Genomic DNA, 15,524 nt, shown 5'->3' on the forward strand with positions numbered 1-15,524 from the left:
TAAGTGAACCTTTCTACCTTTTTTGTTGAATTTAGGCAATTTTCGGTGAGCTGGAACCAATTCCCCAAAAACCCATTGAAGCAATGGTTTCGGTTAACGAGCAACCTTCTAGAATGGATTGTGCTCGTTAACCGAGGGACCACTGTATGTAACTTTTGCTAAGTCAAATTACTGATCAGATAAAATACATGTGAGGTGTATTAATGTTAGGTCACAGTGACTGTGTACCAACCTAGATAATAAATCAGAACTAAATCACTAGATAGCAAAGTCAGCCTCTAAGTTTTAAGTCATAGATTGATAAAGTTCACTGGACGGAAGAAGTGAAAACTAATACAGTACTTTACAAAAAGGGACCGTCTGCATCTATATTGTCATCACCATTCCTGATGTGTAGTGTGTTGTTGTAGATGGTCATACAGGTCACTGGACACAAAACTGCATTTTCATTAAAAAATATAGCCTAAAAAAATCCTACCACAGTTTACCCAAGAAAAACAGGATTCATCATCCTTACAAGATTTTTATTTTTGGACAAAACTATATATGTCCACATGATACCTTAATACAGTACTGTACATTCTTTTCATTAGTTTTATCTAAAGATATAAACTGAGCAAGAATACAGTACAGTATTCTCTCTAGGGAGACACTAAGGTGCATGTCACTGAGGAATTTAAAATCAGGTAAATTGCTTAAATCACACTGGCAGAACTGAGCAACCAAGTGAAAATAGAGATTGGAAATTGGGCCGACTCACACCCAAAGGAGAGCTTAATGCATTACTGATGACCAAATTTGTGCCGTCTGGTGAGTTCTGCGACAATAATCAAAGAATTTCAAAACACACTACGTACTCTTTAAATTACAGGGAAGAGTAGCATTGTTTAGCATCCATATTTTACATTTTGCCCAGGTATACCTCATTGTACATTGTCTCACATATACTGTACTATATGTTGATAAATGAGAATTAATATTATTTTTACCAAAAAACAAAAATGACAAACACAACAGCCTCTGAATGCTGAACAACTGCCTACTTCCTCTGCTACAGCATTGCCAGGCTTACTTCAGTAATGTAAATATGTTTTATTAAAAACTTTTAATATTTTTTCATAAATCATGACCATATTTTCTATACAAACCCAACAGATATTAAGATATTTAAATATAAGTCATCAGAACCCCATGAGAATTTCTGGAATGAATTGGCCTGGTCCTGCAGATTCCAATAAGACCAATGACAATGGTCACACAGAGTGCACATCACAACATGTTAAACTTCAAAGGAACGATAAAACTAACTGCTGGCTTAGTACCAGCCACTGTATCAAGGGTTTCTCTGGTTTAAAACCAATAAATTTGATGATGACTAAACACATTAATGTATAATAAAACTAAGGTTACAAAAACTAGACACCGACCATTACAGTACAGTACATGCACGGTCAGCTGTGTGAACAAAACAAAATGCCCATCTAGCCATATAAGAAATGAAACAAACACATACAGTGACCCCTCGTTTAACGAACGCCTCGGTTAACGAAATTTCGGTTAACGAACTGCCTTCCACAAGGATCTTCAATTCGGTTAACGAACAAAAATTCGGTTCACGAATTTCTTACGAACCGACCTCAACATGTCTTCCCTTCCACTGGCCGGGCAACCAGCTTTAGTATCAGTCCGCCAATACATTAATCGGTTCTAGGGCTTAAATTCCTAACTATTTTAGTAAATATCAAGAAGTTTATACTATTCAATAATTTTAAAAGTTTAATATTCAATTTTTTAGTCATTTTAACAAATATTGAACATAATTGAAGGTAAAGTGACTAGTTTAAAGCTCGGCATCCAGCCTCTTAACACAGCAAACAGGTGTTAGTCTCTCTCTGTTTTCACTGGAGGTAACATCTTGCTTGAGACTCTCTTCAACTAAACGCTTTTTTTTCTGTGTTTCCAAGCAAATTATTGGTCATTTTGAAATATATTTTGCTTATTGACAATATATAATGCAGTGCAGTGTTGATTTAAAGAAAATAATCTTGAAATACACCAAGAGAACTAAAATTTTATGGGTGAAATGGTGCCATGGGGTGACTTCTCTTCCACCCCAATGCCTTCTCTTCTTCCTTCTCCTCCACCCCCATTGTAATTCCCATCATCATCATCATCATCCAGGAGCCTTCTACATACACACCTCAAAGTAAGTGAACTTTTCTACCATTTTTGTTGAATTTTGGAAATTTTCGGTGAGCTGGAACCAATTACCCAAAAACCCATTGAAACAATGGTTTCGGTTAACGAACTTTTCGGTTAACGAACGACCTTCTGGAACGGATTGAGTTCGTTAACCGAGGGGTCACTGTATTCATATCAGAACCAATTACAAGGTACAACAACAAGAACATCTATGTTCTGGTGTAAACAAGGCATCAACTGACTTATGGAGACAAGAGATTGTGGCAATACTGGTACTGTATAAAACACTTCTGAATGACAGAACAAAAAAGTTTTACACTATTGCTAGATCTTTATCCCTCCTTTTTTCTCCTTGGGTTTAAATAAATCTCGGGAGTCCCAAACTGAGGTTAAGGCACACCAATTTCTAGAGTCGCAACTTAGAGGCGACTAAAAATTTCCTGATGAGGCCATTTCCTTGATAACACACCCCCATTAATATACTTGCCTCGTCTGAAAAAAGACATCTTCGTCAACAAAGCCGAAATCGGCGCACAGTTTGGTAATAGTTCCCGTAAAAACTCGCTGCTTTTGAGGCTGCTGACCGGCATTGTTGTTTGCAATATTGTTCTGTAGATTAGTCTGTAGGTTGTTGGCGATAGTGGCCATGTTACTTGGGGTGGCTGCTGGATTAAATGCACCTGGAGGAGCCAAAGCCCTTGGGGTTGGGTATGTTACAGCCGTCACCTGCAGGAGAAGATAAAAAATTATTCAGTGTGAAGTGTAACTAAATATAATAACAGATAAACCACAGTTTAGTAATGCAGTAATGCTTTGGATTTAGTAGATAACAGGTGCAGGCAGTGCTGTACTGTACTATACTTATATTCACACAGTTTGTCACTCAGTTCAGTGAAACACATGGACCTAATTACAGTATGTGGTAAATTAAAAATGTCTTCCTGCTGACCTGAGGCTGTGCTTGTGGCTGTGCCTGTGGCTGAGGCTGTGGTTGAATCTGTGGCTGCATCTGTGAGTTGGTCATCTGTGCAGGATTGACAAGGCTCGGGGGTTGTAAGGTCTGGGTTATAGGTGGCTGACCCATGAGACTGCCGCCTGTGGTGGGTTGTCCTATTGTCTGTTGGGTAATAGTTGGTTGGCCTATGGTCTGTAAGCCCCCTAGACCTGGAGGCTGGATCATGCTCTGCTGCACAGGTGCATACTGTGGCTGTTGAGGAGCACCTCCTAGTACCAGCTGCTGGTTGGGAGCTGATGGATGCTGGCCCAGGAGAGATGGCTGCAGCTGTGGGGTCGCCTGTGGACGCTGCTGCCATGGTGGAGGAGCTTTCCCACCACCAAACTGTGCCATCCTCCCTCACCTGAAACAACAATATAGAACAATATATACTAACTTGTAAAGCTGTAGATACCTGTGACTATTAGACCATCTTGCCAGGGGTCCCTAACCTTTTTCATCTTGTCTACCACTTGACATTTTTATATGATAACCTCATACCACTACTGAACTGTATACCCACAGTTGCATAAACATGGGTGAAGCACATGATAATCAAACCAGTGAACTGAAAGGTATTACTGTGCCTCTATATTTTTCAAGAGAACTAGGAACTGGTGAAGTTAACAAGTACAGTAATCAATTTGGGTTTAACATTAGTCTCTATGGATGAATAACAATGAGGAGTATGAATAAACATTATGAAGAAGAGACATACATACATACACAGGACAACAGCTAAACAAAAAGAGACAAGACTAACTAAGCAATTTCTTTCATTCTTCATTCATGTTTCTTTCTTGATAGAGAAAAAGAGAAGACCCTACCCAGAATAAAATCAAATTCCTTACTATGAAAAGAACTACATTCTATACCAGGTAGTCAATACATGGAGCGCAAAGCAAGGTGTTTGGTCTTCCTCAGCTGACTGTCTTATTATTAAATTTATTACTGACACAATTAACAGTTAAACTACCAAAACATATCTGTGGCTACTGCAGTACAGACACTCCTCGACTTACGACCACCCGGACATACGACCGCCCCAGTCGTAACAAAAATTTTTCAAATTACTGTACGTATTTTCGAGTCCCGACGACGTTAGTAATTGCGCTGTGTACTAACAATTTTTTTTTCTAATTCCCTTTAAAACGGCTGGCAAGCTTAAAAGTGAGAGTTTTGTGGTGCTGAGAAGAAAGAGAGACACCCATTTTAGATTTTCTATGTATTATTTTCGCATTATCAACTTACGACCTGGAATTGGGTCCCTAACCCCGACGTAAGTCGGGGACTGCCTGTACTGCTTCAGTGAGTTATGACCTCGCCTTGGCAGCTGTTCCCACCCTGTGTATTGGTGTTAGGAAGAGGAACTGGGTCATCAGAGCTGTGCCCATCTCCTCGTCTCTGTAAAATTTTCTGGACTGGTGACGAGAGTTTGCAGTGGTGTGGAGGGAGGGGAGGGGTGGGGGATATCATCATGGTTTTACCCAACAGCTATCAACAGGTTATCGGAGTTAAACTATGCAAGCCTGTAAAATGGCCGTACAATGTTGAATGAACTTACCTAACCTAACCTAACCAAGGGTAGATCAGTTCATTTTATCACCAATATATCACATATGTAGCAGTACAGTAGGTGGGAAGTTTTCATAAGCATCTCAAATTGCCCAGTCATAAAATTGTGTTTGGGACAGAAAAATCGTAAAAATTATATTACTAAAACTTTCTCTGGTCATACTTGATGAGAGTGGTCCAGCCTTAGTGCCAACCTGAGTGTTTTTCGTTCCCATTGTTGAAGTCTTCAAAAGGTAAGAGAGCTTTTATCCTAAAGGGCTTAATTTCCTCGAGATGTTGGTTAAGGGCTTGTTAACTACAGTATTACCAATTAGGACTACAGTCACCCAAACCTAATGGATTCTTGTTCATAGGATGGTAACACTGCACTACAAACGTCTAGTTTTCAAGTTTACATACAATAAATTAAAAAAAGGTAACTAAAAAAATAAAATACCCATCAGAACATATTAAGTAACAATATGGCATCTCTCCTCTGAACAAAACCGTTTGAGTCTATTAATAAATGTTTTTGCTTGGCTCTGACTCACTGAGGTTGGTGACAGTATACTCCTTTGACCCAACAATGATTTAATTTATTATTTCCTAAAACTGTGTCACTCATAAGGTCGTGAATATCTTAAAACCTAAAACTCTGCTTCAGAACCTTAACAGATGGCATCCTCTTGATACTAACTGATATCTGCTTGATTTAGAGAGTCATGTACGTCAATAACCGAATGATTGTCTTGTGTTAGTGAAGTAATTACCAGCATCAGTGTTGTACTGTACAAGGTGAGGGTGTTGGTGGGCGGTCCTCACGAGTCTTTCCTCCTCAAGGTATCTTTATATCATTAGTTAACCCTTGTTGTCACTCTCACCAAGTATCTCTAGTACTCATAGATGATAAGTTTACTCACGTCTTCACAATTACTCTACTTTAAAGGTCTGCCGAGGCTTTGTTTACACACAGTTTACTCCTTCTCTCCCTCACGTCTCTCATCTTTAATGAACTTTAAGTTGTGTTCACCACAACCTTCTATATATTAACAAGCACAAGCTTTATGTGGAGCAGCACACTGTGGTCACTTACCGTGGTAAAGCGGTAGAAAACGTCCCAGAAAATATATATTGACGAGGCGTCTGATAACAATATGGCGGTGTAGTATTGACGACGTCTGCGGCGGCGGCGGCGGGGCGCATGCGTCCCTCCCTGGCAACTGCACACTACTCCTCTCTATGATCCATTTTCACCCATTATGTAACTCGTCTTACTCATTAAAGTATCCTATCAGCTGCCTTTTTTCAAGTTTTAGCTTTCTCTTTTATAAGATTATGTTATATAATTGATAACTTGCTGTACGGATGAGGCAGCGTTGTTGGGGAGGGCTAGAGGCGTGTCCTGTATTTATATAAATATAAATAATATATGTATCTTTAAAATATACAATGTATATAGATTATATATAATATAATATATTATATTATATTATATATAATCTCAGTACCTACCCGTAAGTTTTATAAGCATTGCAGAATATAACTACATGCTTACCTCACCTCATATTCAGGGTCGGCGACCTCGTCCCTCCCCTTCAAACGTTTTCAAACTGCCTTTACTTTATTCTCGTCACCACCGATCAGTTTGTTAGTCGCTGGGTGGTCGATCACGTCTCTGTTATTCAATATTGGTAAATAATGGGCACGTACTGGCTCCAGAATATACAGTAGCCGCGCCAGTGTTGGTAAATTCTGGTCTCAAATAATCTCATACTTTTACTTTATCCTCTTCGCCACTGATCGGCTCGTTAGCCGCCCGGGCGATCGGTCACGTCTCTGTCACGCACTGTTGGCAAGTACTGGGCACCGGCTCCTGAATGTACCTGAACCCGCTACAGTGTTGGTCAAGTCTTCTCTTGAAAGAGCTCACACTCGGTGCCGTCACAACACTCTCTGGTAGATTGTTCCAAGAGTTTACAACTCTCACTCCGAAAAAGTTTGCCCTCACAGTTTTCTGGACTTGTGGCTTCTTCAATCTTGAGCTGTGACCAAGGATTTATCAGAGTTAAACTAACAAGCACTGCCTCAGTCTTTACCACGGTATATGACCTCATACACAGTGTGTATGTAATTAAAATCAATCTGTACATTTTGCACTAATTATGAAATAACTGTTACAAATACTTATCTTAATATTTTACCAAGTAACCATAACGAAGACATATCACAAGAATATGTTAAGATCGCGATAAGATAACCGAGCTCTTGCCGAATCAACGTTTTGACATCAAAATGCTAATAACGTATCAATAAGAGATGGATTCAGTTTACATGCTTTAACCTTAAAAATTACAATTATGATATAGCGTACTCAGAAAACGACAATTATCTTAAGTATTGTTATATTCTAATACCAAATATGAGGTACATATACAGTAATTGGATGTGTTATCTGATTCACTTCATCCTAGAGTGGCGGGTTATTGTCCTCTGATCCTGCAGATGTCTCAGTAAGTACCAATTGACAGGTTGTGTGCTCTGTTTCCATAAAATATAGGAATTTATGTTTACATCATTATTGATGAGTGGTTTACGAAGTTCATTTGATTTGTCAGAAAGTAGAGTTGTATACCAGTGATGTGCTTATGAAGTGTTACAGATCTTAAAACACTTAACAAAGTCAGGAAAGTGTTTTAATATGAAGCTGTGGCGAATCCAGCAAGTGTCTCTATACAAAAAAGCCAACAGTGAAGTACAGTGGTATATATATACATATATATATATATATATATATATATATATATATATATATATATATATATATATATATATATATATATATATATATATATATATATATATATATATATATATATATATATATTGACGATTAGACAACTTTTGAAAAAATGACTATACATAAACTCTGAACTATTTATCATAGAGATCTGAAATTTGGCATGGAAGCATAACTAACAATAAAGAAACACTGGTAAAATCAGATCACTATTAAAAAAATTAGACCTTTATCAGTAGAGAATGCAAAAATTCCTGCAGGACAGCTTCAGATAAAGTTATAGTTCTACCTAATTTCCGCTTATATCGTTTTCTCTTGACGCGCGCGATAGAAAATGGTTCACTGTGAATGACTAACTAAAATGAAACTTTTAAACACAGCTAGACGAGGAATTTCGTGATTTTTTGTAATCACACGAGCCCCTATTAGTGGTAAAGCGCAACTTAAGTGGGTTTTTACCCACCTTAAAGTATTTATATTAAGATAATTGCATAGAAAAAGAAATTAGAAATGTTTCATTATGGTTAAAGGAAAAAAATCGGTTTCTTTTTACTGATTTTCGTCATTTTAAGTCATCTTTAAGTAGTTTGCTGTTTGGGCATGTACCTTGACTATGTGGATTTCAAACTAACTATATGTTTTAAGAACAGACCTTTTTATCTATCTTGAAATACTTTCAATTACACTTGCCCTCATTTCCGTGATATTCATTATTTTTGTGTTGTTTAACCTGTAGCTGCCTGTTATGTTTGACTATGTTAAAATAAGCACCATACTTCATTGTGGCAAAGAATTATGAAGCACTGTCATTTCATTTACATCTCATTACCAGGTTAGAGACACAATTGATGGAATACACAGGCGACGGTTGTGTTGACCGAGGTGATGATTTATGATGTGGCAGTAATAGGAGCTGGGGCAGCTGGCCTCACCGCCGCTCACAAGCTTCTCCAGGCGGACCCAAACCTCACCCTAGTTGTTCTTGAGGCCAAGGGTAAGTATCGCTACCTCCTGCAGACACTTCCATTTTTCTCGTTGCCTCTGAGGCCAAGAGTGTGTGTCTGAATGCTATAAAAGAGTGAGTATCATTTGCAGGCATATCCTTCCTGAGAAGCCAGTCAGAAGAACTGTATTTGTCTCAGAGCTGAGCGTGTAGGACACTTGGCATGAAGACCCTTATGGTAGTCTGCCTTGAAACTGTGGCCATCTCTTTAATAGCAGACAATACACTTCTCTGGTGGAGTGACGGATAGAATGAGTTGTCCAGGGTGGTTGCCTATGATAAATTAATTGGTCAACTTTGGCCAAGGTCAAGCAAACATGGAGAGATGGGACCAGCCACTCGAGCAGCTAACGAGTCCATCAGTTAAATAGCTCAGCCTCATACAGATCCTTATTGTTTAGGGAGGATTGACTAAATATTTTATATTTTTCAGGTATGGCTGCAATTTAGTGTGGAGGCTGCCGAGTTTGGCCAATGTTAGGAAAAACACTTAATAATAAACAGTATATAAAATAAAGAAATAATCACTTATTTCAGACAGAGTCGGTGGTCGCACACTGACGGTGCCTGTGGACATCGGTGACGGCAAGACTGACACTTTTGACATGGGCGGCCAGTGGGTTGGATCAAGCCAACATCATGTCCTCAACATGATGGAGGAACTGGGCCTGAGGACCTACCCGCAGTGAGTAGTGACACAGGATACACCAGGGCATTGCAGGACAGATGTAAATTAATGTATTAAAAGGTTACTTTGAAAGTTAGGCTAGAGTTGATAATTTCAAGAGAGGAAAGTAAATTACAGCACAGTACTGTATAGTTTAAATGAATAATTAAGTTTTTACCAATACTTCCGTAACTTCAACACTGAAAAGTGTTGAACTTGGGTGCTGATGATTACTTAGAGCAGTGATGTTAATTATTGTTTTCAAAAGATGAAGTACAGTAAGTACAGTATCCCTTTCCGTTCTTTAAACCTCTTCATATAGTTCACAGATTAGAATGAGGGAACGATATAATGCTATACAGTATCATATAGGTACATTAATGTACATTTTGATGACTCTACAACAAAGTACAAAAAATAAAAATTATCAGACGTAAGCTGGAAATTTCTTTAAACTTTCATTAGTGTCTGTAGTTAAATGTAGTCTGGTCTCTTGAGGGAATATATTCTTGAGCTATTGTCTGCCCCTGTGTTAAAACCCTTGACACGTATTCACCAGGTACACGGAGGGCACGAAGGTGATGCAGCTCGGAGACAACAAGATACGCACCTACACCGGAGACATACCCTCACTAGGCTCCCTCAGGGGTCTCATCCAGCTCCAACTGTTTATATGGAAGGTTAGATAATGATATCACTTGTGTTCTATTGGTGGCATTTACCCTCTTGGTTTACTTTATGAGGAGCTTCAGATGCCCGGGTTTTCTTATGTGCAAATAACTGTACAGTACTTTTCCTTTTATAGTTCCACTTGAATTATGGTACAGGTATTTAAGTTTGGTTACCGTACTACTGAATGGATATGGATTATCCTCAGAGCATTCAGAGAGAAGGATTACAAAGACAATCCCGAGGACTATGAACTCTTCCTAAAAGCTAAAGCAGATTTTACTGATCTGGTATTATATCACAGAGTAAGGGACAAATTAGTGTACTGTACAGACTAGAAGCTTATAACTAAGGTTGATGACTGAGAACTTAAGGTAGACATTGAATCAAAATTGACTAACCTTAGTGGTGACTCAGATTAACATAGGGTCACAGGCGTTGTTCCATAAATGATCAACCTAGGTGTGTGTGTTGCCTCAGGCTGAGCGCATGGCGGCCAAGGTGCCCATAACAGACCCGTACAGCAGCAAGTATGCGGCCGAGCTGGGCGGAGAGACGGTGAGCTCCTTTATGAAGAAACACATATCCAACAAGGCGGCCATGGAAGCTATTGACGTGGGCTGTAAGGCGTCTTTTGGTAAGTTTGTTTTGAAAGTTTATACAGTACTTGATTTATTTGCCGTTGGTTTACTTGTTTGTATAGTACTATTTTAACTGTGAAAAGAAAGGGTGTGTGTGTGTGTGTGTTTTAGATAATGTTATAGCGTCACATTCATAAACAGATGCTGTACAGAATAAACAAATATAAACTCAATATAAAGGGACAGAAGCATCACGGATCAGCGCCCTGTTCTTCATGGCCTACGCTAACTCTGCCGGAGGAGTCATGAAGGTGTTTGAGACCAAGAAAGATGCCGCCCAGGAGTTACGAGTCATGGTCAGTGTAACGTGGAGCAGGACACCAGGAGGTCAACTCTGAGGAAAAGTCTATCTCTCGGTGACACTCATAGTCAACTACAGTACATGTTCAAAATTAATTGTAAAATATAAATTCCTGCTTCACTCCATGGCTGCTAGAGCTCACTGTACTTATTTCATATGATTATAATTTTATGCCCTCAACCCTTATATATAATGATAATATAACTGCCTACATGCTCGACTCTTCTAAATTTATGTCTGTACTTTATAATTAAACTGTTCCTTTGAAGGGAGGAACACAGCAAATATCAGAGCTTCTGGCAGACAAGATTGGGAAAGAAAAAGTCCTCCTCAGCCACCCAGTTTGTGAAATGAAGCAGACGACAGACTCTGTGGAGGTGAAAACGGAAAATGGAAAATGCTTCACTGCAAGGAGGGTCATCATGACAGCTCCGCCAAATCAACTTATCAAGATGAAGTTTGACCCACCTCTACCACCATACAAGCAGCTGATATATGAAAACCATCCTATTGGTCACCTCATCAAGTTTTACGTGACATACAAAAAGGTATGAATGTTTTTGGTTGTTTTTTTCATTGTTGATTGTATATTTCTCTAAAGAGTTCTTCAGATGTAATTTTTAAACCTTTGAAAAACCATGAAAGTCACTGAAATACTATTGGAAGGCTTCATATACTGTACTCTCTCTATAAGACAAGACAACTTTCTTCTAACAATCACATTTTCACCTTTGTGTTAAGTAACAACCCAACACAAAGTACTGAATGTTTAATTACCATTATCCCCAGGTCAACCTCTCCTTAGATCAGGGTCACTTTAAGTCAACCACTGTCCTCACCAACAATCAGCCTGCTAGCCACTTGGGCAGTCAGTGACTTATGCATCAAATTCTGTATCATCACCATAGACCACTAGAGGGAGACCAGCTCAGTGTACCAAGCCTGCAGTAAATCCATTCTTCCTCGTCTCTTGTGTATAATAGGAATTATAACTTGAATCACTTCATCCATTTTCCATAGGCATTCTGGCGAGACAACGGATATTCAGGTGAAATTGTGAGTAATGGTGGTGAGACGGAGGTTGATGGTGTGAGCAGAGGGCCTCTCAGTGCCTGCTTTGATGCCACCACCCATACTGGCACACCAGCCATCGTGGGCTTCATTGCTGGACGACAAGGTGTTGAGTGGCATAATAAGACGGTACTGTAATTGTTTTGTGCTGTACTGCTCTTACATATATGATATATACACTGAGATACATATCAATAGACAAACACTGTACTATAGACAATACTGTACTGTACATATATAACATACTGTACTAGTTGATGCAATGTACCACCTCATATGACAAAGTTTTAAATCTTCAGAATATTAGATTATGACTGAAAATGTCTTTTCTTTAAGGAGGCAGAAAGGAAGAAAGCAGTAATTGATGGTCTGTCCTCTACCCTTGGCAGTGAAGCTCAAGACTATGTAACTTACATAGAGAAAGTGTGGGCCGATGAGCCATATACAGGCGGGTGTCCAGTTATGTTTGGTGTTCCTGGAACTATGTACGCCTTCCCTCACCTGCGTCTCCCATTTGATAGGTAAGACCAAGAGGTTGTAGGGAAGGGAATAACAACACTAAAGATTAATTCATCTCTTGATCCATTGTTTCACTTTTTAATTGAATATCATCAAACAAAAGTTCACCTGAGTGGAAGTTGTCACCAATTCTTTACAAAGTGAAAACAGTGAAAATTAATTTAAAGTATTAAAATATCCTCACTGTGTGCTTATTCATGCATGTTTTTGTCTTTTCTTGATGAATAATTTTAGATTGCCAATACGTTAAAATGATCTACTACAGACAGTACAGGTATATAAAAACAATATGGCATCCCTGTCATTAAATTTACACACAAAAGCATGCACACACACACATACACACACACACACAAACGTATGCGAGTATCAGCAGAAATGATTATTTCAATTGAGCTTCCTCTCCAGGCCCGGGGAGTAGGGATGGTAACCTAACTTCCTGTACAGTGAGCAAGTAAAGAGGGCGAAGGTGATCGACCTTTGTTTGGTGAAGTGAGTGAGGGTGATAAGAATAAAGTGAGTGGAAGTTATGATGAACATAAGGTAGCCCGGATGTCTTGAATTATTCCAGAGTATAAACCACCTTCGGTAAACAGATTTTACAAATTTAATTACCGCTATTGAGTCTGGAACATTATTGCCGAGTGGTGAAGAAATCTGTGGTTTATGGATAGAAAGTCAGTTCTACAGCTTCACTGTCATGTTCCCCTGAATTCTTGGTTAGGAGCTTAGGGGGATGAAAATATAATTCTACAGACTGTATATTATGTATTTACCTTCTCAATACCACTATTCATCCTCAGGCTTCATTTCGCTGGAACAGAAACGGCAACAGTGTGGACAGGTTTCATCAGTGGTGCCATCCAGTCCGGGGAACGAGCTGCAAAAGAAGCCTTACAATATTTTCGTCCAGAATTGTTGACTGAGAAAGATTTGCTGGGGACATGTCATGATCCAAAAAGGTCTTTACTACCTGGTAATAGTTTATAATGAAATGTTTATGAATGAATCTTGGTATGTAACTGATATTTAATCTTCATCAATTTATCTTACTAACAAAAGGTACAAATACATATATGGATTATAAAATGGTTGCTGAATACCATTGGTTATCTGTCTTTCTATATGCAAAAAGTCCTCTGCCTATACTCAAGAGATACATTACCACATCCTCTAACTACTTGTCATTATATTCTTAGGTACTGTATCTCATCAGCCATTTCTTCACATACAGTATCTATCCTTCCATCTTCCTTCATACTCTCTTCTCAGTCCTGTTCTTATCTTTCTCTTTCCAATTCCTTCTCTTATACATTTCTAAAGTCCTTCACATTATATCATCGCTCTAATGTAAATCCCCGCCCCCCCCGTTATACATTAAGGGGTGTAGCAGGTCTCTATCCTGGCCTAAGGGTCATTGATTATCTCGGTGCTCTCTCTCTGTCCATTACATTTTGCAAGTCTTCATGATAACAATATGTACAGTACTTCTCTGCTAATTTATGATGGCCTCGTATATTGTTCACTTCCCCATTTATACAGCTTAGTGGACCAGTGACTCTTGGGGGCAGGACAGTGACTCTTGGGGCAGGACAGTGACTTTTGGGGGCAGGACAGTGACTCTTGGGGGCAGGACAGTGACTCTTGGGGGCAGGAAGTGAGTGCAGCACAGTACCTACTCTACCTGTGTCATAATAATCCTACCACTTGTTTTTCCTCTTGACTCTCCTGCACTGGTACCTGTAGTATAGTATAGTAGTGTTGTGGTAGGAGCTTTGGGCTAATCATTCTAAGATACCACTTTTTACTCGAAAAATTGTTCTTAAATTGCTAGGAGGAATGAGAGGGGAAATTATTTTAATGTATAAATTTCCTTTTTTCTGTAAGGTGTATATTTTAATAACGTAATTTTACTGTAGACTGAAAGTAACTTGTGACAGATAGGAGTAATTACATTTCGAGATAACTACTGTACTAACTTAACCATCTTCCATTTCAGCATCCCAAGTGACATCAAGATGGCCAAGTAAAGGGATCTATATTGTCTATTTGGCTGTTGTGGTTGTGTTAATTGGTGTTACATTCTCAATATACTTTCAAGATGCCATCTGGTGACACATACACAACTGAAAATATCAACATTAATACACTATTCCAACTGAAAATGTGAGAGAATTCAAGAGCAATTGCAAATTATCTTAAATTAGAATCAGTGAATCATTTACATTTACACCATTATAAACCATTTCTAATTTAAGGTTTTTATATACAGTACCATTTACAGTCACCAATAAAAAATTTTCTTCAAATTAATGTGTTTTATGTATCACTTACAGTAACCATTAGTGTTATGAGATGTATCGTATATTTATTCCCAGTGTCTTTGTGTTTAGCAGAATACATCACTGCCTATCATGATTTGTCCAAAATTTAGAAAATCTGTTTATTGGGGACATATACTGAACAACCACTGCAACAAATTACAATACTGTATATTGGATTAGGTCGAACAGTCACAATTGGTGGCAAATTTTAACTACTGTACTTATTGTAACCTTTTAATTGTTACTGGTATGTTAGTTATATAGGGACAGCTGTGTGAGGTGCATGGTAACATCTCACATTATATATTGTACAGAAATTGTTGAGTAGTTCCTTACCCGTCACCACACCTTTAGTTACCCTGGTGCTGCTTTTATTTTAACATTTTCTCCTCAAACTCAATCCTCTTCTTCTACCAATTTTTGTTTCTATATCCTAATAGTTCCTCCTCCACAGGGAATGTTGGTATTTTACCTAAAGTGATGTCACTCAATTTTTAATACTAATCATCTTGATTATCCAACTAGACTGAGAGTCTTGGGAGCAACAACTCTTCAGACAAGAGACAATGGGATGGATCTCATAGACATTCTAAATCTTGAAAGGGATGAAAAACATTAAACCCATACTGTACCATTTTCCACGCTGTCATGCTTCACCAACATCATTCAAGCTTGCCAAGACATGCAGGATGAACATATGGAAATACTTCTTCATACAGATGATGGTAGACCTATGGAACACTATGCCAGCTCAAGCTGTGGAATTGAGAACAGTAGTGGGT

General features: G+C 38.6%; 2 protein-coding genes across 10 annotated transcripts in view; one reads left to right on the top strand and one right to left on the bottom strand.

Annotated features, from left to right (window-relative positions):
• LOC121878885 (cell division cycle and apoptosis regulator protein 1-like) overlaps positions 1-6,124 on the bottom strand; it is a 39,367-nt gene extending 33,243 nt beyond the window's left edge. For 3 of the 4 annotated variants that reach the window (XM_042385316.1, XM_042385317.1, XM_042385314.1), the window contains exons 1-3: positions 5,844-6,124; positions 3,152-3,560; positions 2,690-2,928 (exon numbers count right to left, since the gene is read on the bottom strand). In XM_042385316.1, coding sequence (XP_042241250.1) covers positions 2,690-2,928; positions 3,152-3,550 — 638 coding nt within the window. In that variant the 5' untranslated portion in view covers positions 3,551-3,560; positions 5,844-6,124. Of the gene's footprint in view, positions 1-2,689; positions 2,929-3,151; positions 3,561-4,447; positions 4,601-5,843 lie in introns of all 4 variants that reach the window. The other variant, XM_042385315.1, reaches the window with a different exon arrangement.
• LOC121878887 (probable flavin-containing monoamine oxidase A) lies at positions 5,531-14,727 on the top strand. 6 transcript variants are annotated; one of them, XM_042385319.1, is made up of 11 exons: positions 5,531-5,590; positions 8,380-8,541; positions 9,088-9,235; positions 9,777-9,897; positions 10,367-10,523; positions 10,708-10,823; positions 11,098-11,376; positions 11,849-12,028; positions 12,236-12,420; positions 13,222-13,394; positions 14,418-14,727. In XM_042385319.1, exons 2-11 carry the CDS (start codon positions 8,433-8,435, stop codon positions 14,531-14,533), a joined length of 1,584 nt encoding a protein of 527 aa, XP_042241253.1. In that variant the 5' UTR covers positions 5,531-5,590; positions 8,380-8,432; the 3' UTR covers positions 14,534-14,727. The 6 variants fall into 6 exon arrangements, 5 of the variants coding, with proteins under 5 accessions (XP_042241253.1, XP_042241254.1, XP_042241252.1 ...); XM_042385320.1 differs by lacking the exon at positions 5,531-5,590 and adding an exon at positions 6,741-6,850; XR_006091249.1 differs by lacking the exon at positions 5,531-5,590 and adding an exon at positions 7,178-7,260 and having other exon boundaries at positions 13,242-13,394; positions 14,418-14,505.
• The last annotated feature ends 797 nt before the right edge of the window (positions 14,728-15,524 follow it).

Source organism: Homarus americanus, unplaced genomic scaffold, assembly GCF_018991925.1.
Source record: "Homarus americanus isolate GMGI-L3 unplaced genomic scaffold, GMGI_Hamer_2.0 scaffold24057, whole genome shotgun sequence".
NCBI classification, from domain to species: Eukaryota; Metazoa; Arthropoda; class Malacostraca; order Decapoda; family Nephropidae; genus Homarus; species Homarus americanus.

Excerpts from the sequence above, each read along its gene's own strand:
- LOC121878887 (XM_042385319.1), top strand. The coding sequence starts at position 8,433 with ATGATTTATGATGTGGCAGTAATAGGAGCTGGGGCAGCTGGCCTCACC. Across the intron at positions 9,236-9,776 it reads GGCCTGAGGACCTACCCGCA|GTACACGGAGGGCACGAAGG; the intron begins GTGAGTAGTGAC and ends CGTATTCACCAG. Across the intron at positions 12,029-12,235 it reads TTGAGTGGCATAATAAGACG|GAGGCAGAAAGGAAGAAAGC; the intron begins GTACTGTAATTG and ends CTTTTCTTTAAG.